This window comes from Muscardinus avellanarius, assembly GCF_963383645.1.
Source record: "Muscardinus avellanarius genome assembly, chromosome: 17".
NCBI classification, from domain to species: Eukaryota; Metazoa; Chordata; class Mammalia; order Rodentia; family Gliridae; genus Muscardinus; species Muscardinus avellanarius.
In genome coordinates, this window is record NC_137803.1 from 20,088,912 (window position 1) to 20,116,135 (window position 27,224).

The window sequence follows — 27,224 nt, forward strand, 5'->3', positions numbered from 1 at the left end:
TTTTTTTTTTTGCTATCGCTGCCTATTCCATCTTAAAAACAAAACAAAACAAAACCCAAACAACAACTCTCCCATCCCTCCCTCCTTTCTACCTTAATCCCACCCGCCCACGTCCCCACCCTCGACTCCCCCAGTCTCCAAAAATCCGATTGTGTTTTCTCCAAGGATTGGGACTGGATTTTCTGATTGCGGTTATTTCCATGTTTCTAGGTTTGTGTGATTTTGCTAAAATGCATCACCAACAGCGAATGGCTGCCTTAGGGACGGACAAAGAGCTGAGTGATTTACTGGATTTCAGTGCGGTAAGAAAGAACGGTGGAACTAACAACAGCTGTGGACCCCCCCCCCCCCATCCCAGACACTTCAGCTAGAAACCAGTCTTAATTTAAAGGACAGGAATAATTTTTAATTGGCTGAATTCTTGGTCAATCTGAAGGTCTTTTGGACAAGTTTTAAACTCATTTTGGGGTGTGATGGAAGATTCAGGCTTTTTTTTTTTTTGAGTCTAATTTATTTGCCTTGGATTCTTTACCCACCAGTGCCCCCAAATAATGGACTCTTACCCCAGTGGGAAGGAAAAAGAGGCACCCTAAAAACTGCAAGCCACCCCTAAAAACTTGGCCATCTCTAAACACTGAGAGTGCTACTACTTTTGCGCACGACTCTTCGTCCTGTTATTTTTTCTGGGACTGAAAAATAGAAAAGAGACCCAGTTGTCTCTTTAAAGTTTTGAACTGACGATGCGGTGCACGAATAGGACCTGCACTCCTCCTAATTACCTCTCTTCCTTGGATCCTGAAAAACTCCTGTCTATGTGCTGAGCACACACTCTTTAGGACTCTTTGGACTATTTTTGCAAATTTCATAGCCCTGAGATCAGCACAAAGAGGAACTTAACACACTTGTGGAGTTTTATGGCTGTGCTTGGTCTTTCTCCATCCCTTCTGTTTTTCTTTCCTAAACCAAATTCCACACACGTCAGGGGCGTGAATTCCTTTTTAATGCCGGGATGAGTTTGGTGTAAGATGCATTTGTAAAGCAAAATTAAAAAAAAAAAAATCCACAAAGCACACAAATAAAATCCAAACCACCTTCTAAGTGGGGCGCTCGCGCTGGCTGCTGCTGCTGCTGCTGCTGCTTCTGCCGCCGCCGTCGCTGCCGCCGCTCCTCCCCTGCTAGACCTTTTGGAGAAATGGCTTTCGGAAGTTTTGCCAGGAAACGCAGCCCTAGGCAGCTTCGCAGCCCCCTTTTCTGCTCGCTGCACTTTCTTCGTTCGTTCTTTTGCTTTTTGTAGATCTCTGACTCAGGGAAGGTGTGCATTATCCACTAGATATGTGAAAAAGAGTGATACCCATTAGGGTCGACATAAATGCTGTAAAGAGAGAGTGAGAGAGAGAGAGAGAGAGAGAGAAAGAGAGAGAAAGAGAGAGAGAGAAAGAGAGAGAGAGAGAGAGAGAGAGAGAGAGAGAGAGAGAGAGAGAGTGTGTCAGTCTTGCTTCAAATTGCTCTTATGTTAGAGATGAAATGAGAATTTAGTGCAGGTGGCACTTTTGTTTTTATTTGGGTTCATGTGTGACAGGCAAGTCCTATACGGGATGGAAATGAACATTGCTCCGTTAATGGCCAAGGTTTTTAGTATAAAACAAGCAACTTTTTTTTTTTTTTCTTTTCCTTTGTCAAACTAGTGTTTGCTAGAAAGGCGGCCGCCCTCCAACCTGAACCTCGATGGCATTCTGGGCACTCTGTTTTTTCAGAGTGTTGTAGTAGTACCCTTTGGCAATCTAAGGCACCGGAGGATAAAAAAAGAAGAGTGATAACCGGGAGGGGGGTTTGTAACGCTGTGCCTTCTTTAGTTTTGAGTTGGATGGTGCTGTATTTTGCTAGATAAACCCTTAGCGTAAACTCTTAAGTTATTTGGTAAGAGTGTGAGAAGTCTTTGAGGGACTCTGAGGGAGCACACTGTCTTCTTTTTAACTGTGATATTTCTTTGTTTCTTTTAGATGTTTTCGCCTCCTGTGAGCAGTGGGAAAAATGGACCAACTTCTTTAGCAAGTGGACATTTTACTGGCTCAAGTATGTACATTCTTTTCTTCGTGTGAAGTTAAATGTTATCAGTTGTTTATTTACTCATTGTGTATTGGGCTGAATGCAAGGGTGCTGGAAAAAAAGTCATTGAGTTTTAGCTTCTGATGATATGGTTAGCTCATTAGCCATCAGTACTATAACTTGGGCAAAATGGTATCTTTTGAAATTAAAATCAGATCTTTTTTTTTTAAATTAAGAAAATGGTCCCAGAATTCCATTACTTAATTTAAAAGTGATTTTCTCATATAGTTGTGATCAAATGTGAAAATAATGCTGATGCTCACATGGGGAATAAATTAGTGGTCTCTATTTGAAAATAGAGAAAAAAAAATCTAACTTTCATAAGAAGAGGAAATCCCTTGTAAATAATATTAGTTATTAAGAACTAGGTACAATTAACCCTTTTAAAGAAACGAGCACTTAATTTTGCAGATGAATGCTGCCTAGTAAACCATAGCTGTAAATAGCCTCTTACTAATCTGAGAGGCTAAATATGAATTCTTTTATATTTAAAATATTCTTTTTGATGCTTTAGCTATTTCTTTCTCTTTACCACTTACTTGTACGAATGGATTTTTGCTCTATGTAAAGTTGCAAATTTGGAAGGACTCTACAGTTTTATAAGTGGAAGATCTTTGGGTGATGCTTTTTTTAAAGATGATTAGCGGTATTCACAAAGGAATCTGTGTGCACAATGATATTCTCGCACCTAAGAAAGAGTACTTAGTGCAGGGCTATTTGAATGTCTCATATTAGAAGTGAAGACTGAAAATATGCTATTCATTTATGATTTTTTTTGTTCAATGAATTTTAAATAAGGAGCCATACATTATTGCTTGCTATCCTTTAGGTCCAAGTCTTAGAATCCATTTATGCCCGTTAAACAGCTGCAGTGTTTTAGGAGTTCTGGCAATGGTATATAACACTACATTAGGCAGAGTACTATTCTTAAGTCAGACTGGTAAATGTTGACATCTTTTAGCTGTGAGATGCCAGTGAAGTTGTTTATCAACGATAAACATAATTTCACATCTCTTAATTTTCATCTGGTGCCATAGCAATGAAAGATATCTGTTCACCTATATGACTTGTATAGTTGGTATGTTTTTAAAAAATTGATAGCTCTTAAAAGTAGCTCATTTTCAAATAAGTTACTTTTACTGGCTCTTATAAGTCTAGGGGATACTTTTGTCTCTATATACTGATTTAAAAAATATGACCTGCCTCCTATAGTTATATTTTAATATTTTTTGAGTCCCCTTTCATTAAAAGTATTATTGACAATGTGTTTGTGTTTTACTGATACAGATCCTGTCCAAGTTTTTGTCTAGAGACATAAGTATTTTTTTGTTGTGATATTAGTATTGTATTTTCCAAATCTCTGTACTGTATTCTCTATACAAATTTTAAGACAGAAGATATAAATATGAATGTTTGAAGTAAAGATGAGTGCAAGTGTTTCTTGTAGTTAAATTGGTTTTTGAAATTAGACAGTATCAAATTAGTAGCTGCTTTATCTAACTTTATCTCTGACAGGAATATTTTCTTAATATTCTTAGTATTTTAGTTAAGAGATGTATATCAGATTTAATCAGAAAGTAGATGTCAGGCAGGCACAGAGATGGACTACTTTCAAAGTTAGTGTAAAATATTTGTTTATACTGCAGTAAAAATGGATATAACTTGGAATAACCTAAATGTATTAGTTTAGACATAGTTTAATTAAGGAGAACCCAAAATGTATTAAATTTGAAAAGACAGCTGTATATTTGGCCCATTTTCTATGTTCACATTTAAATGAAGTTGTGGCTATGATGTCTAATTGTTTGTAGAGAGTATGGGATAGATAACTTGAATATGTATTAATGCATTTTGGTAAGTAATCATATATAAAAACTTACACAATTCTTAAGACAATGGTGGTGTGTGTGTGTGTGTGTGTGTGTGTGTGTGTGTGTGTGTGTGTGTATTTATTCACACATAAACCTAGAGAGAGATTTCATCCTTCCTGAGCCATTTTATAGTATTTCTAGTGAATATGCAGTGATTATTTTCAAGGTAGTGTACTTTATGTTACTTTGGTGGTACCAGTGGTGTGGTTTTTAAGACCAGATGTTTACTTGGAAGGGTAAAAAGTGCAATAGTTCTTTTATTCTGCCTGCCTGCTTGAAAATGCAGGATATGCATTGAGTGCAGTGTGATGGTGACTATAATATAGAATAGAGATTAGAGTGTTAGGTTTTCCCATCTATTAAGACCTTTTGAAGCACAAGGCTATTAGTAAAGAAAATGGCTTATATTTCTAGTCAATAAAAGACACACATCTCTGTTGAAGCATAACAGATTTAAAAAAAAAAATCCTGAGAATTGCACTTTGCCCTTTGACTGGAAGAATGAAGTAGACTACTTAAGATAGAGAAAGAATTTTCTAAAGTTACTTCAAGTTAATATCCATTGTTCTGAGTGGACTCAGATGCCCCTTTTCATGGGTCACTTTGAAACTTGGATCCAGGGGAGAGAAAAAAACTGAACTCTAGTAATACTCTTCCTAGTTTGATAAATCAGCTCTATTTTTGCAAAGTGAGGTGTGGCAATATTTCATGCTTAAAGTCCCCAATAGCTTTTGATGCCCTCAATACAGGATGCTCCATCGTGATTTGCAATGTGAGAATGAAAATAAAGTGTGGCCATGTTCTCTTTAATCTTTCATTTCACAAACATGGGTTTCCCTACCACCTTAAGAAATGGCCAGGCTGCTAGGGAGAATGGAATGTAACCTGAGCCTGGCATTCCCAGGGAGCATTTTTCACTTGAAAGGCTTTTGTCAACCCAGGGAAAGGACCAGCAGTTTTTGTTTGATGTTTGCAGGTGTTCAGCAGAAAGCAGTAAAACAATCCAGCCATGATGGTCCAGAGCCTCCCTGACCTTCACAGGGAGACTTGGTGGGCTCTGGAATTATTTTTATGAAATAGTTATAACCTATATGGTAATTTATACAAAGGGATTTAATATCCGTTATATCATTGATCTTAAAACCAACTGAAGGCAGCCACATGCCTGGATGATTGAAAGATTGTTCTCATTAAAAAGTAGGATGACAGAGTTACCAAAAGGAAAAGAAAAGTTTCTTAAGCATCCCGATTTTTTTTTTAATCACTAAAGGCTTAACTTTATGATATAACGAATGTATTATTTATGTGGTTACACTGGAGTCTTTAGTGAGCACAAGAGAAACATATTGTCATTGGCATCTTTTTCAAAAGTGATTTTAAAGTTGGGCCACTGAAGTTATGTATATTAATGACCTTTAAAATCACCCCTGGTCAGCCGGGCGTGGTGGCCCACGCTTTGTAATCCCCGCGCTTGGGAGGCTGAGACAGGAGGATCGCACGGTTCAAAGCCAGCCTCAGCTACTTAGTGAGGCTCTCAGCAACTTAGTGAGACCCTGTTTCCAAATAAAATATAAAAAAATAGCTCTGGGAGTATAGCCCGGAGGTAGAAAGCCTCTGGGTTCCACCCCCAGTACCACCAAAAAAAAAAAAAAAAAAAAAAAAAAAAAAAATCAGCCCTGGTCATATCTGTTACATGAATTTTATAGCTAGTTTTGGTGAGCCTTTAAGTTTACTTAAGGTTTCAGCAGTTCTTAGATAGAGATTGCCAAATGAACCTGTGCATGAACAATTAAGAGAAATGGTAAAACACACCACATCTTGCTTGAGGGTCATTTTTGGAAGAGGGAAAACATTTCTTGGCATTCAGAGAAATTATCTAACTTATATCTGATGACACCAAAGTATATCAATTTACTACACTCAGGGAGAAAAAAAATCCAATATGTACTTTTGTATGATAGAGAAAATTCAGATGTTCAGCATCCTGAACTAATTTCCATCTGTATCAGGTTGAGTTCATGGCAATGGTATGAAAAAAAATTGGTCTCCCCTTGAAGGTATTTGTTGAGGAGAGCTATTTACTGTCTTCTGTGTGGTTGTATATTATTGTAATACCACTCAGAATGGCTTTGTAACTTTTTGTGAGGGACTGAACAATTTAATAGATTTTTTTTTAAAGTACAGTCACATCAAACTCATTATGTTAGAATCATAGAATTTGGGGAATAGAAGCCTCTTAGAAATACACTGCCTAGAGTGTTCAATGTATAGCAAAAAAGCAAACAAACAACAACAACAAAAAATATTGAAGCCCGGGTTAGGGAGCTACTTTTAAACTGCCTTTATTTGCTAAATCTTTATGGCCCTGAGAGCCCTTTTTCATTGGAAATAACATTGATTTTTACCTCTGTTTTTCTGTCCTCTGTCCTGGATAACAGGCTTTTAGGATGTATGTGCTAATGTTTGTGCTTGTACGTGTTTCTATGTGTGACTGGCCTTCTAAATAGTTTTCTTGGTTTTGGAGCTAAATTGTGGATCTTGGCTCATGCTGTTTTCCCTGGTCTCTCCTGTGCCTATTTGCAAGATAGTGGGTAGAAAAAAAGAGTAAGAGTCAGCATGGCCTGCCACACGCCAGGTTGTGTGCTCTGTGCTCTATACGTGTTGTGTTTGTAATCTCCAAAAAACCCCAGTAAGATGCTAGGATTATTGCGCCCAATTCACAGAGGGAGAAACTGAGAGTCAAAGATGTCATACAACTGTCTTTCAAGGCAGCCCGTAATGAAGTTGGGTTTTAAACTTTTAAACTCAAGTTGCCTTTACACACACACACACACACACACACACACACACACACACACGAGTTAACTCAGTTTTCAAGATTATATAGCTATAGAATGTAATTTTGAAGCTTGGAATGAAATATTATCTATGATTTTTAGAGTAGAAAGCATTTTAAGAATATATTTAAGGTCATGATATAAACCATACCCATTTAGTCTCTCCTCCTTCCTCTCCCTCCCTCCCTTTCTTTTTCCTCTCCTCTCTTCTCCTCCCCTCTCTTTTCTCCCCCCTCCTCCCCTCTCTTCCTTTCTGCAGTACTGGCAATTCAGCCCAGGACCTTAAATGTGCTAGGCAAGAGCTCTGCAACTGAGCTACATACCCAGCCCCTTTTTCAATTTTACTTTGAGATAAGGTCTCTGTAAATTGTCCAAGCTGGCCTTGAACTTGCCTCCTGAGTAGCTGGGATTACAGGTGTGTGCTACCATGACCAGCTGATTTAGTATATCTTTCTCATGTGATTATTATGTTTAATATATATATATATATATATATATATATATATATATGATATTTTTAAAGTTGTGCTTTCATGCCACTGTAAATTGACAGTCTACATGGGTGCCACTGGAAATATCTTATTTTCAATTATTTTTATGTATATGATCAGAGCAGAAGTTGAGGTAGTTAAACTTGACCTATTCTTAAAAAGTTCCCTATCTTTAAGTATAAAAAAAGTCTGAAGTTCATTGTTATATCTTTGAAACTGAATATTTGAGCATAACAATCCTACATTCAACTAAATTCAGACTGCATCGTTAAAATAAGCAGTTTGGAAGTTTTGATATGTCGATTACCAGACATGTGCTTAAAATGTTAGTTTTTCTAAATTCAGGAGGAAGAAGCAGTACTCTATTTGACACTGACTTAAGTAAATAAAATACATGAACAAGCGTGGGGATCCAAGAACTATTGGGACTGAAATGCTTAACATTTTTTGACAGCATCAGCAAATTATCCTTACCCTACTATTGTAATGAGGGAATGACTTAAATAACAGATGAACAGCGAAGTCACATAAACATATATAATAGAACTGTGTAATGAAAGTTTATGCTGTTAATTGCCTGAATCTGTCTTAAATGCTCCGAATCATGGAGCAGGAAACACTGTCATATAAACAGTTTTGTTTTGAGCTTAAAATTATTTCTTTTTGCTTTCATCTGCTATGATAAACAAAGTAATTTTGTAAGCTTTACAGATCAAACATTTACTCCTAATGGTAAACTACATTTTATATTGGGAGTTTGCAACCTCGTCCAAAGCATGAGGTTGGTCCCGGTGTCCTCAGGCCTGTGATTTTCAACGTTTCATATTACGATGCTATTTAGATCTGTTCCCATAAGCCAAGATAACAGATCTGAAGTTGCCTAATAAGGCACATGGTGTATTTTAAAATGTTCTTCAGGGTACAAGTCCTGAACCAAAGTGTTCTTGGCCAAACCTTCAGTATCAATATGTGTATATTGGTTAAATCAGACTTTGTACAGAGGTGGTATCAAAATGAAGCCAGGTAGGAAAACCAACCACCACCAAAAAATCCCCCCTTCCTTTGTTTTTGGATTTTATGAGATTTTTTTTTTATGACCAGGTGTTCTTCCAAGTTAATTAGATAGTGCTAGGTATTAAAGAAAACACAGCACATTAGAGGGGTTTTGTAACAGTTATTTTTGTCACTGGCTCCTTATTACTCTGAGTAAAATTTTGAAAATTGACCACCAGGTTCATAAGCTGATGTGAGCGTTGTCCTTCTAGATGTGTGAGCCCATCTAGACTTGGCCTAAGGTGTGGTACAAGGGTTTCAGGTAGCTGCTTTTGAGCCAGGACTCTCTACTAGTTAAGAGAAGTAGCAATTTAGTCTTTAAAGAAGATTGGTTAGCACTTTGTTATAAGTAATATATATATATATATATATATATATATATTTACACACACACCTATATATTTATTTATATTAGACTCTCAGGAATAGCAGAAGTGTTGAAAAGGTTGTCATGTTTACTTTCATTCCAAAAACAAATAAAGGCCCAGTTAATCAGCATATCAAATATCCAGGTGTGTTTAAAATCAGTTTGTGTGGACGAATTTCAGGGCTGTAAGAAGTATTTTCTTTAAAGGTACAGCCACACGATTGTTCAGATGGATGCCTTTGTACTTTTTGCGTGACAATTAACATTTAATGAATGACTTTCTAGACTGCCATTGGTGGTAATTACTATATGTAGTTTATTAACCGCGAGCCATTGTTGAATGTGCCTTTATTCGTTTGTTTTGCAAACAACCCTTCACACGTGTGGCAGTATTTGTACATTACTTTTTAAAGAACCTGTTCCAGATGCTGATGCCGAGATTGCCTCTGAAAACTTGAGCTTGTAAATCTCATATACTAGAATGCCTCTTTGATCGGTCATTGGCGTTGACTTAAGATATTCGCCAACTTTTCTGCCATAAAAATTTTACATGCAGATCCTCAGGGAATCCCAAAGAAATTACACCATATTTTTTTTTCAAGTAAATAACTTCTAGAAACTTAGATGTACAAGAAAATTTAGAGATGTCCTATTGATTTTGGAAGGGCTAAAAGTCTTTCCCCCAGATTACATTGTTGTTTTTGGCTGTAATAGGTCACAAATGCGCACATCCTTTCCTTCTGGTTCAAGAGACCATGCTGAAAGCCATGGTAGTACACGCCTGTAATTTCAGTACTTTGGGAGGCTGAGGCTGGAGGATCATAGGTTTGATTCCAGCACGTGGTATCTTAGAGAGTCTCTGTTTCAGAATAAAAAAATAAATAAAATAAAAATGCCTGGGATATAGCCCAGTGGTAGAACAACTCTGGTTCAAGCCCCAGGACCTCAAGAAGAAAAAAAAAAAAGAGCCTGTGCTGCTTTTAATTAAGGTTTAGGCTCCATGCGTTAATATCAGTGTGTCTGTTAAGAGGAAAACTTGTATAATCTCCTATTTCTAAAAACATAAAAATTGAGATTGTAGGAGATGGACGTTGTAATCCAGCTCACCTGTCATCAGAAGTTCTAATTTGGCAGAGGCAGTTGACGAATAACTGTTAAAATGTATTGTGTTATTAAAAATAACAAAGTAAGACCCGTGATTAAATATCAGGGCTGTAATTTAATCTTGGGGGTTCTGGTGCTGTTCATAAACCATTTGGCTTTTTTCTGTAACAGATGACGTCAAAATACAGCTTGATTGAATTATGAGTCTGGCCAGGGGCACCTGCTCCTGCTTTTTACTCCAGGGCTCCCAGCATTTCCATTAGCAACTTCTTCTCCTTTTTTCTTCCCCTTCTCGCTAACATTTTTAACTTCAAATAGTTAAACTAGACTGATGGTTGGCATATAAACTTTCAGTCCTTTGGGGGAAGACTATTTTCTCAATAAAACAGAGAAGGTGGTGACAAAGCCCCATTATAAAGCACCTTTTAGAATAATCTTCCTTGCTTTAATCTTCGAGTAATTTAAACATTCCCTTTTGGGGTACTTAGCTGAATTGCAGGGCATCCAAAGGCAAGGTTTTTAATCTCAAATTTCCCACACGAAGACTTAACTGCAAAGTATTTAGAGGACCGTTAAATTAGGGAAAGACGTAGCATCTATGAGAGGATGTTGAAATTATAGCTCTGGACAATCCAGTTTTCATATCTTGTCAAACGCTGAAGAGCTAGACATGAAAGATATGCAAATTGGTGTACTTTGTCATCAATTGCTTTTATACTCACTTAAGATGAGTAAAAATTGATAATGAATGGTTAGGAAGGTATATTTATTTATATCACTATCTGGAGAGTGTAGTGTAGCTTCAGCCCTTGGGTTTCAATATGTTGGGGATAGAGATAGGATGCTGTTCATGTCTAGCGAGCTAGCTATTTATCTGTATGTTGTAATTCTGATTGATGGTACATCTAATATATTTTTAGTACATGTCAAAGTCATAACCCTGTGTGGGTTTATGTGCTTTGTGGGAGACCAGTCCTGCCCTTAGAGGGCATCTAATCTAACAAAAAAATTGAAGGGCGCACACATAATTAACATGCGTCATTCAGAAGATACAATACTGCTGTGGACATTTTGATAAGTGAAATCTTAACTTCTGGCCAGGGAAAACGAGTAAAGAAGGCTTCATAAAAGAGTTGACTCTAATCCCTTTATGAAGAAGGGTCAAACATTTTACCTGTGAGTACTGGGATTGAGTTTGAACCAGGTGCAGAGGGAAGAAAATGGAAAAGGTTGATTAAAGAGACCATCCAGGAAGAAATAGACCAGGCCTGCTCTGCTGTGGAGTCCAGTCTACACTTGTAAACATCTCCAAATATCCCTGCCATAGATGAGGATTTCTTCCCTCCCTCCCTCCCTCCCTCCCTTCCTTCCTTACTTCCTTCTTCTTTTTTTTTGTTTTGGTGGTACTGAGGGTGGAACCCAGGGGCTTTTTACCTCCAGGCTATACTCCCAGACCTATTTTATATTTTAGTTGGAAACAGGGTCTCACTAAGTTGCTGAGAGCCTCACTAAGTAGCTGAGGCTGGCTTTGAACCTGTGCCATCCTCCTGTCTCAGCCTCCCAAGGGCGGGGATGACAAGTGAGCACCACGCCCGGCTTTTTTTTTTTTTATCTTGGATTTTTTGGGTGGCAGGGTGGGGGTGTTACAGATTATAATACAGCTGCTTACAAAATTATATATTTTTAATGGTAATGGTGGGGGCGGGAATTGAGATTTTTTTGAAGAGGTGTTCCCAATTTCAAATTCTTCCTGTTAAATCTGTCAGCCATGAAAATTTTCTTGATCCAAAATGATACCTATTTGGAGGTTATTTGTGGCATCAAATTCTGGAAGTGTGGGTTCTTTGAAAATGTGTGCTGTCAGAAAGCTTGTTCATATTAATAAAGTAGTAAAACCTTAAAGCCTATATATTTTTGTTTTGTTTTTCTTTTTAATTAAATTTTTATTCTTTTCTTGATGAAAGTCTACATCTTAAAACTGGAAAAAATAATTTGAAATTCAGTTCAAGAGGGATTTTCACTTTTCAGAAAGAAAAATTACTATATGTAAAATATCTTAAGACTGTAAAAATTGTAATTTTTCTATTCTTCTAGCCATAGCCTTTACCAGTGTCACATCTTTTTGTTGTTCAAAAGCTAACAGGGAAATGCAATAGTTATTATTGCTATATCATAATCATAAATGCATTTTAAAACTGTCTCAGAGGTAATACAATCTTAGCTGAGACTTACATAATTTGTAAAAACATAGTGGAGTGGCTAAATACACCTTTAAATAACATCTATCATAATTATGTCACGAATAGGAAAAATTTTATGTGTCTATACACCTTGCTCTTCCCAAGTATTGATGAGGTGAGCTGAAAGTATCCTTAGTATATGACCTTCAGGTATTTTAAATATCATATGCTTCTACTTACTAGAGTGAGACTACAAATTCAAGTAATAGTCGATGTTGGCTTAGGAAGAATTTATCAATGAATAATTGTATATACTACAGAGTACATTTTTTTATTTGAAAGAAATATTCAGGACACATTCAAAAAGTTTTTTCTGTTGAAATCCTATGTATTTCCCAACCCCCTCTTCTTCACGTTTCACAAACAGTAAAAGATTTATTTTGGAAATATTTTGTAACCATATAACTTAAGCCTCAGAGCCAAAACATGTTGTGACTATCAGGCGGTAAATATTTCAAGACTTAATGTATACTTTTATGCATAATCCTGTCTTACAAGTTTGAAGAGAAAGACCGAATGCTATCAATTTTAATCCTGTTCAGATAATTGTTCTTTGCAATATTCTTTCTTGAACATTCTTGTTCACTGATGTTCTAAACCCCTGAATGTTTTTTCTATTCTCATTTGGCCACTGTGATTCTTTATCTAGTTACTTTTAACCGCAAGATTAACTCTCTTCCGACATCTAATTTTCCCCTGATCTTATTAACTTTTTTATTATTCTTTAATTTATCTTTTTGGCCCAAGTAGAACTATTTCTCTTTTGCATGTTTGCAATGTTGTACTTGAAAGAGAATTCTATGCTTTGATCCTTAAAATTTTGGTAGGTATGGGAAAGAGAGAGTTTGTGATGGCTTAAGGGTTAATTAAGAAGGTTTAAATGTTCAGAAAAATGAAGGGGGTAAATGCACATCAAGTTTCTGTTTTTGTTTTATTTTAGCGTATTTTACTAGAATAATGATAGAATTAAGGCTAGCTAACTCTTAGCCAAGTGTGGCCATGCACACCTCTAATCCCAGCTACTTGGGAGGCTGAGTCAGGAGGATCAACAAGTTTGAGGGAAGGGGGTCAACTTAGAGAGACCCTTTCTGAAAAATAACATAAAAAGGCTGGGAATGTAGCTCAGAGTTATACTGCTCCTGGGTTCAGTCCCCAGTACCACACACACACACACACACACACACACACACACACACACGATTAACTCTCTTTCATTTATTCATTTACTCAATAATTTAGGGAGCTTTTTTAGGGCTCAGATGCAATTTACCATGTTAGATGTTGAAACAACATAAAGAACAAGCATCAACTTCTGTGTCTGCGATTGGAGCGAGGTGTTGCTACTGTCTGTTAAAAGTTCTACCATGATTCAGCAAGATAAGTGCTTTTCAAATAAGTCATGTGGAAATACACAATTAGACTTCTTCCAAAGATACCTTTCAAATATAATTGTGTACAGATTCCATGTTTCCAACTGAAACCCAAATCCTAGTATCTGTGTACAAGTACGCCTATGACAGTCTACAGGAAGGAGGGAGGAAAATGGACCGCGGAGCGTATTGTTATGAATATACTCTCAAACACTGGACCAGACTCTATGGGAGGCAATGCCGATTATGGTCTATTTATCATTTTGAACCTGCGCGATCCTCCTGTCTCCGCCTCCCAAGTGTGGGGATTACAAGCGTGCGCCACCACGCCTGGCTATTTTTTTTGTGTTTTTTTTTTTTTTTTAATGCTTGTATTGGTGCATTATTGCCTCCTATCATATGTAGTTCGCGGTGAGCACTTGTGTGCTTTCCCCTGGCTTCCTCCCCACTCCCTCTTTCCCATACAGGGATTGAGACTGATACTGGTGTTCTCATGTATGTACATAGTATCTATGGGAGTGAATTCCTTCATTGATTCTCCCTCTCCCCCCACCTTCCCTACACCACCTCTCTGGCTTCACTGCGGTTTCTCATCCTGTCTTCTTAGCCACCAAGTGTTATAGAATGTGCTTTTTATTTTTCTGAGAAAAGTGTTAGATTGATTTTGCCCTTCTGTTCTGCAAGGGTGTAGAAGGAAGAGGTGGGTCTTAATTAATGGTCTTCAGGAGTTGTGTACCATGTAGGCTTCTAGTAGTTTACACTCTTGTTACCCTAAACATGATGGTGCTTTATTTAAACTTGCCCAATTGAATTCCCTCTCCCCCTGGTCAGGGGTCAGTGCAGCCACAAGACGTTACTGTGCATGTTTATTGGTGAACTGGAGGAGGGGTATGTAATATTCTATCACATACTATCACATTTGTGATTTGGTGTATGTGATATTCTATCTGTGATGGCAACGCTATTCCTTGGATATGTTTTTTTCTGAGGTTAGCCTATGGAGGGACGGATTATCTATTAATTCTTGATTAGGAACTTAATGAAACCTCACTTTTTTTTTCTCCAAAATTCCAGCTAATATATTCCACCTCACCCTTCCTCCCTTCCTCCTTCCTTTTTTTCTCCCTTCCTCCTTCCCTTTTTTTCTTTCTCTTTCTTTTTTTCCTAGAGATTAAACCTAGGGACATTCTACCTCTGAGCTACACTCCCTGCTCCCCCTCCTTTGTTTATTTTGAAACAGGGTCTTGCTAGGTTGCTGAGAGTCTTGTTAAGTTACTGAGCCTGTCCTTGAACCTGTAATCTTCCTGTCTCAGCTCCCAAGCTGACTTCACAGAACAGGACAGAGTCAAGATGAGATGTGCTATAATATTATATAAAATTACCTTCAGGCTTTATGTGTAAGTTGTATATGACACATAAATGAAGTTCCTGTTTAGACCTAAGTCACAACCCCAAGATAATCTCTTATGTATATGTAGATATTCCAGAATTAAAAAAAACACTTTTGGGCTCAAGTTTTTTTTTTTTTTTTCGGTACTGGGGATGGAACCTAGGGATATTGCACCTCCAAGTTACACTCCCAACCCTATTTTTTAGTCTCTTTATTTTTGAAACAGGATCTCACTGAATTGTGAAGAGCCTCACTAAGCAGCTGAGGCTGTCCATGAACTGTGATCCTCCGGTCTCTGCCTCCCAAATACTGAGATTACCAGTGTGCGCTACCATGCCCGGCAGACCCAAGTATTTTAGGTAGGGGACACTAAACCTGAATTAGAGACATATTTCATTATATAATATTTGGCAGGTACAGAATAATAGACATAGCATATGTAAGTTATGAAGCTTAATAATGGAGGGAACATTCCTGAACCCACCACTCAACGTAGGAATTAGATCAGTTTCAGAAGCTCTTATTGGATTTCCTTCCGGGTTCTTTTCTTGTCCATATTCACCATCTTTTCTGCTAGAGGTAAACATTCTTGTGATTTTTTTTTAAAGTAGTTTTATGACATGCTTATGTATCCCTAAACAACATGTGTGGTTTTTGCTTGTTTTCAAATATTATAAAAATGGCATCATATTGTCTTGTGCTCCTTGCTTTTCTACTTGGTGCATTTTGAAGATTGATCCAGGTCCACGCATGTGTTATTAGCTCCTTTTCATTGCTGGTGAATATGTTGCAATTTACTTAGGCATGCTCCAGGTGATGACCCTCTGGATTGATCCCTACCCCTCCAATTTGGAACGACACACTCACTTTTCTGTTAATGCCCATCTGTAACACTTTTTTCTTTTCTTTTTTGTAGGCTAGGTACCTAGGAGTAGGTATCCATGAGTAGAAGTGTTAGGTTATAGAGTTATGTGAAAATCCAACATGACAAGATTTTTTTCCCCCAAAGATTTTTACTAATCTACTTTCCCATCTGTACCATAAAAGATTACTGTTGATGCATATCTTTGCCTGACTTTGTTGTTAATCAGATTTCTTAATTTCTATCAACCTAACAAATTTAAGATATAAAGTGTATCTCATTGTAGTTTTACCTTGATAAGAAAGTTAAATATTTTTATAAATATTTAGTTATTATCATTCATATTTTTTCTTCTGTGGATTTGCTTATCCCCCTTTTTCTATAGTTTTTTCCTTATTGATTTGTAGGTACAGATATATTTTTGGAAAATTAATTTTTCCTCTGTCATACTGCTGCAAATCTTTTAGTTAATGACCTGTCTTTTTGTCTTTTCATTTTTTTTTTTTTTTTTTTTTTGGTGGTACTGGGGATGGAACCCAGGGGCATTCTACCTCCAAGCTACACCCCGAGCCCTATTTTATATTCTTTTTATTTTGAAACAGGGTCTTACTGAGTTGCAAAGGGCCTCACTAAGCAGCTGAGGCTGGCTGCTAACTGTGATCCTCCTGTCTCAGTCTCCTGAATGCTGGGATTATAAGCGTGCACCACCACGCTGGGGTTTCATCCATTTTTTTTTTTTTTTTTGAAATGCCTTTTGATAAGCAGACTTGTTTAAGTTAATGCGATCATGTTATTATTTATTCCTCTTTTTCATCTTATGTTTTGTGTCATAGTTGAAAAATCATTCTCTACTCCAAGGTCATACAGATGATCTTCTGTGTGTTTCTTCTGAAAAGGCACTCGTGCTTTTGCCTTTTGCATTTAAGCTTCCAATCCTGTTGGGATTGATTCTGTGTGGAGGGGAAAGTACCACTCCAATTTCATTTCTTCATAAAAACCTTAGCTACCCATTTGTTTTAGAATCATTCATGGGATAGTCCATCCTTTCCCCAATGATCGATAATGCTACTTCTGTAATATTTTAACTTTCCATATTTATGACAGTCCTTCTTCATTCTGAGTGTTTTAATCTGCTGGACAGTTGGTCTACCCTTACTTTAGTATATTGTAATAAGTTGAATAATATATTTTGATATTTGATAGGTAAAATCCTTCCTTTTTTTCTCATGTCCTATATGTATGCATTTTTACTTTCAGTTCTTGTGGGGCCTGTGCTCATTAGATGAATCGAAAATTCAGCTTGTCAAGGTCTTTGATAAATCTCTTAGACATTTTTATTGAAGTTGCATGAAACAACATCAATTTGCAGAAAATTATTATGTTTTAAATCATAGTTATCTTTACTCATATAATTTTCAATTTTTTTTTGGTCTTTGATATCTCAAAATAAGTTTTTATCTTTTTTTTTCAGTGCGGGGGATCTAATCCCCTGCCCTGTATATGGATATCATTTTAAAATTCTATTTTTATAATTTTGGTTTTATCACTCTCTCCAGGAGATTGTGTATTTCCTTTAATATTTTAGGTAACTTATTTTTGTTTTTATTATTAGTTGTATTTTCTTTTAAAATAAAATTTCAGATTGTTGAAGTATAGAAATTTAATTAACTTTTACATATTGATTGTCATATTTAGCCATGTTGCTTAGGTTTCTAAGAATGTCTTTGTGTTTTCTTTAGCATTTTTCCTATAGATTTTTATAATGCATGTGGCTAAAGATAATTTTATCGTTTCTCCATTCAAACCCTTTACATGTAGCTTTTTTCTTTTTCCTGTCTTATTGCACTATCTGGTACTTCAATCATACTGTTTAATAGAAATGACCATTATATGCATTCTTGTCTTATTTCTTGTTTTTGTTTTTGCGGGTCTGGGAATGGAACCCAGGGGCATTTGACCTCCAAGCTACACCCCGTGCTCTATTTTTTTATTCTTTATTTTGAAACAGGGTCTCACTAAGTTGCAGAGGGCCTCACTAAGTAGCTGAGGCTGTCCTTGAACCGCGATCCACTGGTCTCAGCCTTCCAAATGCTGGGATTACAAGCATGCGCCACCACGCCCGGCTCATTCTTGTCTTATTTCTGATTTTTCCTGTTAATAGTGATTCTAGTAGCTACTTGATTAAGGAAGTTTCTTCTAAACATATTTTGCTAAAAGTTTTTTTTTTATCATGAACAAGTATTGAATTTTATCTAAAGTTTATCTATAGTTATTTAAATCATAATATATTTCCTTTTATGTGTGAATGTTATAAGTGACATTCATTTGTATTTTTCCCCTCTTCAATTTTTGGATAAAGGTAACAACGATGCCTTTTTGTCCTTAAAAATATATATCCAAGTTTTTTTTTTAGTATTTTTACATTTATGTTTGTAACTAAGTTGGTGTATAATATTTTTTCCTTTATTGTTCTAGTCTACTTTTTGGCAACAAGGTTATATTGACCTATAAAATGAATAAAGGACTGTTCTTACTGTATCTGCTATGGAGTCTGTTTAAAGCTAAAGTAATCTGTTCCTTGAAATTAGGTAAAAAATATCTTTATAACTATCTGGGCCTGGTGTGAGATTTTTAAGCAGTAATACAATTAAAAAAGTATTATAACACTGAAAATCAGAACTTTTATCTTCCTTCCTTTTTGTTTTATTATTTTATTTTATATTGTGGTACTGTGGATTAGACTCAGGGGCATGCTACCGCTGAGCTACACCCCATTGCCTCATTTTAATTTTTATTTTGAAATGTGATCTCACTAAGTTGCTGAGGCTGGATAGGAACCTGTAATCTTCCTGTTTCAGCCTCCCAAGTCTTGGAATTACAAGTGTGTGCTACCACTCCCTCCTAGAATTTTATTTCTTTGTAACTGATTTTAAAACTGTGCATGGTGTGTGTAGGCATGCACATATATTTATGTCAGTTGTCTGTCCAAATTTTATTGTCACAAAGTTGTTCATGGTATTCTTTAATTTGCATTTTAATTTCTGCTGACTCTATAATTTTCATTAGTTATTCCTCATTTTATTTTTGCCTTTTTTCTTGATCAAGATAAGTAGATATTTTTTCTCACTTGTGTCTTTTTAAAGAATCAACTATTGGCTTTGTGGATTATTTTTATTATGTGTTTGTTCTCTACTTCATTAATTTCTTATCTTTATTGCTTCCTGCTTTCTATTTACTTTGGCTTATTCTGATTTTTTTCCTAACTTGCCCACTTAGTTGATTGTTACTATAATTCCTTTTGATAATGTAAAAACAGGTCTATGCCTTCCAAGCTCTGCTGTTGACATCTCATAGGTTTTATCATCTAATATTCTCTTCATCTTAGATTTTTATCTAAGATTATGAAATGTCCAGTATGATATCCTTCTTGAATCTTGCAGTATTTATTGATACCTTGGACATTTTGTTTTATTTGTTTTTTTTATTTTTATTTTTGACATCTGTTGTAATTTAATTATTCTCAAGAAACTCATTTTTGTGGTGACAGTTCTTTGATGCTTGTCAAGGTTTACTTTATTGTCATTTTTATCTTATATTTTATTTTATTTTATTTATTTATTTTTTTGTGGCTCTGGGGATGGAAACCAGGGGCATTTGACCTCTGAGCTACATCCCCTGCCCTATTTTTTATTCTTTATTTTGAAACTGGGTCTCACTGAGTTACAGAGGGCCTCACTAAGTAGCTGAAGCTGTCCGTGAACTGTGATCCTCCAGGTCTCAGCCTCCCAAATGCTGGGATTGGATTACAAGCTTGTGCCACCACGCCTGGCTTATTGTCATTTTTATTAATCACTTTTCCTAAATATTTCATGGTGTGCTTGGGAGGAATGTGTATTCTCTTAGTATCGAGTTGAGGAATCTATATGTGTGCAGAAATTCAAGCTTGTGTATTATGCCTTAAAATTATCTAACCTTTGGCTAATTTTTTTTTATCTACCTGACATATATGTCACTGAAAGAAGTGGGTTGAAATGATATATGATGGTGAGCTTGTACATTTCTGCCTATGTTCTGTTTTATACTGAAATTGTATTATTACCTGCATTATTATATTTAAAATTACTTTATCTTTCTGGTTCATTAAACATTTTATTCAGTTTATATGTAATCATCTTTTTTTTTGGATATACAGGGGGCTGAATCGAGGTGTATTCTACCTCTGAGCTACAACTCTACACCTATTTTTGAAGCAGGGTCTCACTAAGTTGTTGACTGGCCTTAACCTGTGATCCTCCTGTCTCAGCCTCCCAAGTATTGGGATTACAGGTGTATGCCATAGTGCCCACCTTTTCTATCTTAAAGTTTATTTTGTCTCCTCTTAGTATAATTATTCCATTTTCTTTTGGGGCTTATGTTTGTCTGATGTTTCTATTTTATAAACTTTTATTCTCAACCATCCCATGTTGTTACATTTTAGATATGGCAGCTCTAGCTGGATCTTAATTTTAACTGAGTCAGGTAATGTCCCAGTATTTACATTTGCATCCTTTGTATTTTAGTTTGGGCCACTTAAATAGACTAACGTACCTATGGTGTCCATTGGAGCTGAGGAGCAGCGTAGCCCTGATTACTGTCATCTCAGCTCTTGCTTTTATTTGTATTTCTTCTTCTGTGTTACTTTATTTTCTTCTTATCTTTTCTTTAAAGAAACTGAAGATTAGCCGGGCGTGGTGGTGCATGCTTGTAATACCCGCGCTTGGGAGGCTGAGACAGGAGGATTGCGCAGCTTTGAAGCCAGCCTCAGCTGGCTTTAAAAGATCCTGTTTCCAAATAAAATATAAAATAGGTCTGGGAGTGTAGCCTGAAGGTAGAAGACCCCTGGGTTCCATCCGCCATACCACAAAAAAAAAAAAAAAGAAATTGAAGTTTTATTGTTTCTTATTTAATTGTTCTGCCCATTGTTTGAAATTTATCCTCTTCCTTGAGTGGTTACCTTTGAATTTTTACTATGCAGAATTATCTGACAAAAGTCTAATTTTCTAATCTTAATTATCCTGAAACCACTCTAGGACCATAGACTACCACCCTCTGCTACTTAGAATTATTTTCACTCTGATATTTCAAATTATTATTTCTGCAAGTTAGACATCAGAATTTTGTAGACAATGTGTACTCTTACGCATTTACTGTTTTGTCTGTTCGATATGTTTTCTTACATCTCAGAATTTTCTTATGGGATCATCTTTATATTTGATGACGATTGTATCCTTTAGAAATTTTATTGGTAGTCGGGCGTGGTGGCGCACGCTTGTAATCCCCGCGCTTGGGAGGCGGAGACAGGAGGATCCCACAGGTTCGAAGCCAGGCGCGCTGGCTTAACAGACCCTGTTTCAAAAATATAAAATAGGTCTGGGAGTGTAGCCCGGAGGTTAGAGGACTTCCAGGAACCCCAGTACCACCCCCCCAAAAAAAAAAGAAAAGAAATTTTATTGGTATAGGAAGGTTAGAGGTCTTGTATTTTATTTACCCAAGATGTTCTTATTCTTGTTCTTGAAAAAAAATGTTGAAAGACATACAATTCCAGATGGACGTGTTTTCTGTCTTCTCTGATGATTTTATTCCACTGTCCTCTGAATTCCACTGTGGCTTGTGAAAAGTCAGCTGCCCATCTAATTGCCATTCTTTTTAGGAGCTATGCCTTTCCCGCTGACTTCTTTTTGATACTAAGCAATTTTACTGTAATGTATCTATGTGTGATATTTTAGTACACTTTACTTTTTTGCATGCAGGATTTATTTCTTCATCCAATTCAGACAAATTATCAGCTTTTATCCGTTCAAGTAGTCTGTCTCCTTTATTTGTTCTATTGTCTCTTTTGAAAAATCTGATTAAATGTGTTCAAATTTCTCTTCTGCCCCCACTTTTCTTAAAGCATTTCTCATATTTTCTGTTCTCTTGTCTGTTCTTTGAGAACATATTTGTTGTATTCTCAATGATTTCTTTAGATTCCTCTTCGATTTCACTGAGTTTTTCTTCAGCTTTGCCTTATGTGTTACTTAATGCATCAGGTTTTAAAATTTCCACAGGTATTTTTCTTTTGTATAAGTTGTGTTTTTTTTTTAAAAAAGTATGCCTGCTAAACTTTTCAGTTTATTTCTTGTTCTTATGCTATGTCTTTAAATTTTTACACGATGTGCAATTTTATACATGTTTTCTAATTCTAACATCTAGTTCAATGGGTTGGAAAGAGTCTTAGTCTGTGATCTTCAGTTATATTTCTTTGTTTTCCTTGTGTGTGGTGCTTATGAATCTCTTATCTGACGGACAATGACAGACACTCAATTGCTGTCATCTGGTTAGCAGTGGTGTGACCTGGTTTCCTTATGGAAAAGCTTAGAAGCAGGGCTGTTGGCACAGTGGAGTAAGATAGTACTTACCCTGCACTGAGCCTCTGTCTGACACATGGTAAAAGTTTGGTACTATCTACTTTTTTTTTTTGTGTGTGTGTGTGTGTGTGGTATTGGGGTTGGAACCCAGGGGCTTTCTACCTCCGGGCTATACTCCAGACCTATTTTTATCCTTTATTTGGAAACAGGGTCCCACTAAGTTGCTGAGAGCCTCACTAAACAGCTGAGGCTGGCTTCGGACCTGTGCAATCCTCCTGTCTCAGCCTCCCAAGCTCTGGGATTACAAGCGTGTGCCACCATGCCCAGCACCTGCCTACTTTTAGTCTCATCTACGTTTTCTTCCTAAGTTTTATTCTCTCTGTTCCCAAGCTGATTGCCTAAATATATATTGCTCCAGCGCCATCCATGCCAAGCAGTGTCAGTTTGTAGAGCCAGCCGTCTATTTTATTTGATTTCCTCCTGTCCCCTTATATATGCTTTCTGTGGGTTTCTGCCTATAAGAAGTGATGCTACCATGCACCTGCTTGATTAAGCCAGAATCTGGACACCTTGATCCTCTGCTTTCTGGTACCTTCTCCCATGGGTCCTGCTGTCCGCCTCTCCTTTTTCTAGTTGATTTTAAAGGACCATCATTTCTTGCCTGGTCAACTCTAGTAGCCTCCATCAGTGCTCTCTTTACTTCTACTCTTTCCCCATCAAATCCAAATTTAAAAGCTACCAGAATGTTGTTAGTTTGTTTCATTTTTAAGTTAAACAGAACATGCTATCTCCCCAATTCAGTGTTTTCCTCTTGGTACTTAGGAAACCTCTTAGAGTTACTAGTCTTGGAGGTGTCTCTGCAAGCTCATTTGGTTCTCTTCCCCTCCTGCTGTCTTGGGCTTGGCCACTCTGCCTTCCTCCTTCCCTCCCACCCTCTCTTCCTTCCTTCTTCCTTTCTTCTTTCCTGTACAAAAGAGTGAACCCAGTGGCATTCTATCTCTAGTATATACCCCAGTCCTATTTTATTTTTTGTTTGTAAACAGGGTCTTCCTAAATTTCCGAGGGTCTTGCTAAATTGACGAGGCCGATCTTGAACCTTAGATCCTCCTGTCTCAGCCTCCCAAGTACTGGGATCACAGGCACGCACCACCACACCCTGTTACTGCACGGTTTCTTTTTTGTGTGTATATGTGTACTAATGGGAATTGAACCCAGAGGTATTCTATACCTCTCAGCTGCACCCTTAGACTGAATTTATTTCTTATCTAGAAGCAGGGTCTTGCTAGGTTGCTGAGAGCCTCACCAAATTGCTGAGGCTGGCTTTGTACCTGTGATCCTCCTGTCTCAGCTTCCCAAGTACTGGGATTACAGGCGTGCGGCATCACGCCCGGCTGCCACAATTCCTTGATTCAGGATTCTGGAGTCGTTGTGGAGCTCCCGTTGCTCATTGCCCGTCCAACTCCGTTCAGAGATCAGCTAGAATGACATTTTCTTCGAAAGGCATTCTTTGATCGCCTGATCTAAATGAAAGCCCCTTTTGATTTCATCAACACTGGCTTCGGTAAATGATTTGATCATCATAGCTATGTAGTTGAAAGGGAATCAACTGATTGATGGGAATGATGGTTCTGCGAGGCAGTGCTCATATTCACTTTATTTATTTATTTGTTTATTTATTTATTTTTGTGGATCTGGAGATGGAACCCATGGGCCTTTGACTTCCGAGCTACACCCCCTGCCCAATTTTTTATTCTTTATTTTGAAACCGGGTCTCACTGAGTTGCGGAGGGCCTCGCTAAGTAGCTGAGGCTGTCCGCTAACCGCGATCCTCCGGTCTCAGCCTCCCTAGTGCTGGGATGACAAGCGTGCGCCACCGCGCCCGGCCTCCTATTCACCTTAGAATCATAGTGTGGTCCTTGGAAACCCCTCACCTTCCTTCCTTTGATGTTCATCTAATCAGTTTTCAAGGTCACCCAAATTTCTGATGATCAGATTTCAGTGTTTGCGGTTGCACGTACATCTTATCTATTATCCGATCAAATATCAATGCAAACCAGGTGTTGGAGAGGAGACGCTCACAGAGGACCCTGTCCGCTCCCTTACATCATTTTCTTATGTTAACTCCTGGAACCTGGGTATCCTCAAGTCACCTACTAAAGGGGAAGCAAGACTGAGCGAGTCCTTTGGCTGGTCCGAGGCTGCACAGTTTGAACTCTTAGGGGGAGAGTTCTTTCTGTATCTGTCGTCTTGTTTCACTCTGGGCCAACTCCTAGCGTTTCATGATAGGGGCTACAGTGCGTGAAGTTCTTTCACAGATAGTACCTCGTATAATACGGACATCAGGTCCTAGAGGGCAGGGCATTTTTGACGTTTTAATATGGATCTGGTTTTTCATTCACTAACTCTTTATTGCTCTGAGTATCCCTTTGAGGTCTCCTTGAGTTAGCAGATGAGAAAAATCAAAGAACGAGCGATTAAATGTGCTCTTGTGCAGAGACACAACGGAATATTGAGTTATTGGTGGGGATTTTCTTTTTTATTATTAGCCAGAGAAGGAAGAGGAGGCAGAAACTTTTTATTATTTTAATAGTTTTTGTCAGTCTGTCTTCTATCTAGATGCTAATCAACTCATCTATCTATGGGTGACTATTATTTTAGGGGGGGAAAAAATGTAACCACCACATCTTGTCCTGGATTTTGTAGGCGATATTCTTAGAAGAAAGGCAGGCCGTTGAGTTTAAAGTTAATGCTTTATAGGGAAGAATAAACTAGATATGAGTCCATTTCTACTCAGGGATGGCAGAAATCAAGAAGGTGAAACAAATATGGAAAGATGAGTTGGTTTCTTGTACTGGGGAGGGTGTCCTTGGCCAGACCCAAGAGAGACGGAGAGCCTACACTAGGTAGGGGGCACACAGCATCCCTGGGCAGGGGCAGGGTGCCAGGGACCTGCAGGAAGGGCTGTGCAGCTGTGGGGGAAGTGGTTTCCCCATCTACAGCTTCCCCAGGGCTGTCCATGAATGGTGCCTCTTAATTGAAGACTGGATTTTGGTTATTGGTAGGACACTGGGCTTCAAGTAGACATTTTATGTTTTGAGTTTGTAATACTAAAATTATTTTTTTCTAAATGCCCATGTTAATGTTCAACCCCTTAGATTATGGATTTAAGGATCTTATATCTTACTTGTATAGATATCTATAAGGGATATTTTTCTTAAAAGTAAATCATTCTAGCTCGCTCAAGAACTAGAATAAAAACAATTTTTTTGTGTGTGTGGTTCTGGGGATGGAACCCAGGGTCATTCTACCTCCGAGGTACACCACCAGCCCTATTTTTTATTCTTTATTTTGAAACAGGGTCTCACTGAGTTGCAAAGGGTCTCACTAAGTAGCTGAGGCTGTCCTCAAACCGAGATCCTCTTGTCCCAGCCTCCAAAATGCTGGGATTACAAGTGTGCACCACCACGCCTGGCTTATAAAAACATATTTCTGAAAACAGTACAGTGTAGACTGGAGCATGGGTCAAAAAATTTTCTTCTGAAAGACACCAGTCTCTGTTGGCAATGACTGATTTCTCCTGTAAGCATGGAAACAGGTGTAGATAACAAAATAAACCAATGAGCATTACTGTGTTCCAATAAAACTTTATTTACAGAAACAGGCACCAGCAGGGTTTTGCCCAAGGGTCTGTAGTTTACAGATCCCCAGGCTAGAGAAATGTATTTTAGACATGGAAGAATAAGATACTGGTCCCTCATACTAGCCTTTTCTATTATTAGCTGTGTGATTGTGAATAACTCATTTTATTTATTTATTTTTTGGGTGGTAGTGGGGATTGAGTCCAGGGGCATTTTACTTCTGAGACATACCCCTGTAGCCATATTTTATTTTATTTTAATTTTTAAAACAGTCTCCCTAAATTGCTGAGGCTTCCCTGGAACCTACAATCCTCCTGTCTCAGCCTCCCAACTGCTGGGATTACAGGTGTGTGCCCCTATACCTGGCTGACAACTCATTTCATTTATTTATTTCTTTGGTATTGGGGATTGAACACAGAGGCATTCTACTTCAAAGCTACATGCACGGCCTGATTTTTATTTTTTATTTAAAAACAGGGTCTCACTAGGTTTCCTTGTTAGGTTACTGAGGCTGACTTTGAACCTAGGATCCTTCTGTCTCAGTTTCCCAAGTACTGGGATTATAAACTTATGTCACCATGCCTGGCTAATAACTCAGTTTAGATCTCAGAGAGTAAAGTTATTCATTTGGATAACGGGACATTCCCTTGTATGGACAATTTCTGTTTTCCTTATAATTTTTAAGGTTTTTTTTTTTTTTTTTTTTTGTGTGTGTGTGTGTGTGTGTGTGTGGTACTGGGGATTGGACCCAGGGGCATTCTACCTCTGATTTAAATCACCATGTAGCTGAGGCTGGCCATGAATCTATCATCCTCCTTTCTCAGCCTCCCAAGTGCTGGGATTACAAGCGTGCACCACCACGCCTGGCTAATTTTTAAGTAATTAATATACTTGAGTGAGCATGTGTTGCTTTTACAAACATAATGAAGCATTGGGAAATTAAAGCAGAAGTTGAAAATGAAAGAAAAAGCTTTATATCTGTCAAAGAAATGCATCAGGAGTAAATCCAAGTCTTTGTGGAACTAGATAATATATAAATCAGTCACTAAATAAATTTTAGGTATGAAGGTTATTGTAGGCAAAGGTTGTTTCTTATTTAAAAGTTTTGTCATGTAGCACGTTATCAGTGTCGCTAACTGATAATAATAATTATAATAATAATTATTATTAATAATTTATTTATATATTATTTATCAGTTTAGCAAACTTACTGAGCCATCAGTATGTGTGAAGGAGTAGTGGATGCTTGAGATTTAAAAAATGATGATTAAAAAGATAGTCCTTGATCTCAGGGACCTTCCATCGAGGGAGATGGACAGGTACATAAACGGTTCCACTGCTGTTTGAGAAGTTCTAATTAGAGGCATGTTTGTGTTGGGCACCACTAGGAAAGTCTAATCATGGGGGTCAAGGTAAGAGTTCAGGAACTTGCAGAGAGATTGATCATTTGGGCCTTGAGGAATGAGTGGGGAATCTAGCCAGAGAAAGTGCGAAGGACACTTTGAGCTA

The 27,224-nt window shown here is 37.4% G+C and overlaps 1 protein-coding gene across 7 annotated transcripts in view; it reads left to right on the plus strand.

The window, feature by feature from the left end:
- Positions 1–230: 230 nt before the first annotated feature.
- Positions 231–27,224, plus strand: part of TCF4 (transcription factor 4) — a gene marked incomplete at both ends in the record, with an annotated part of 399,211 nt that continues 372,217 nt past the window's right edge. For all 7 annotated transcript variants that reach the window (XM_080714516.1, XM_080714520.1, XM_080714523.1 and 4 more), the window contains 2 exons: positions 231–302; positions 2,001–2,073. In XM_080714516.1, coding sequence (XP_080570642.1) covers positions 231–302; positions 2,001–2,073 — 145 coding nt within the window. The remainder of the gene's footprint in view (positions 303–2,000; positions 2,074–27,224) is intronic.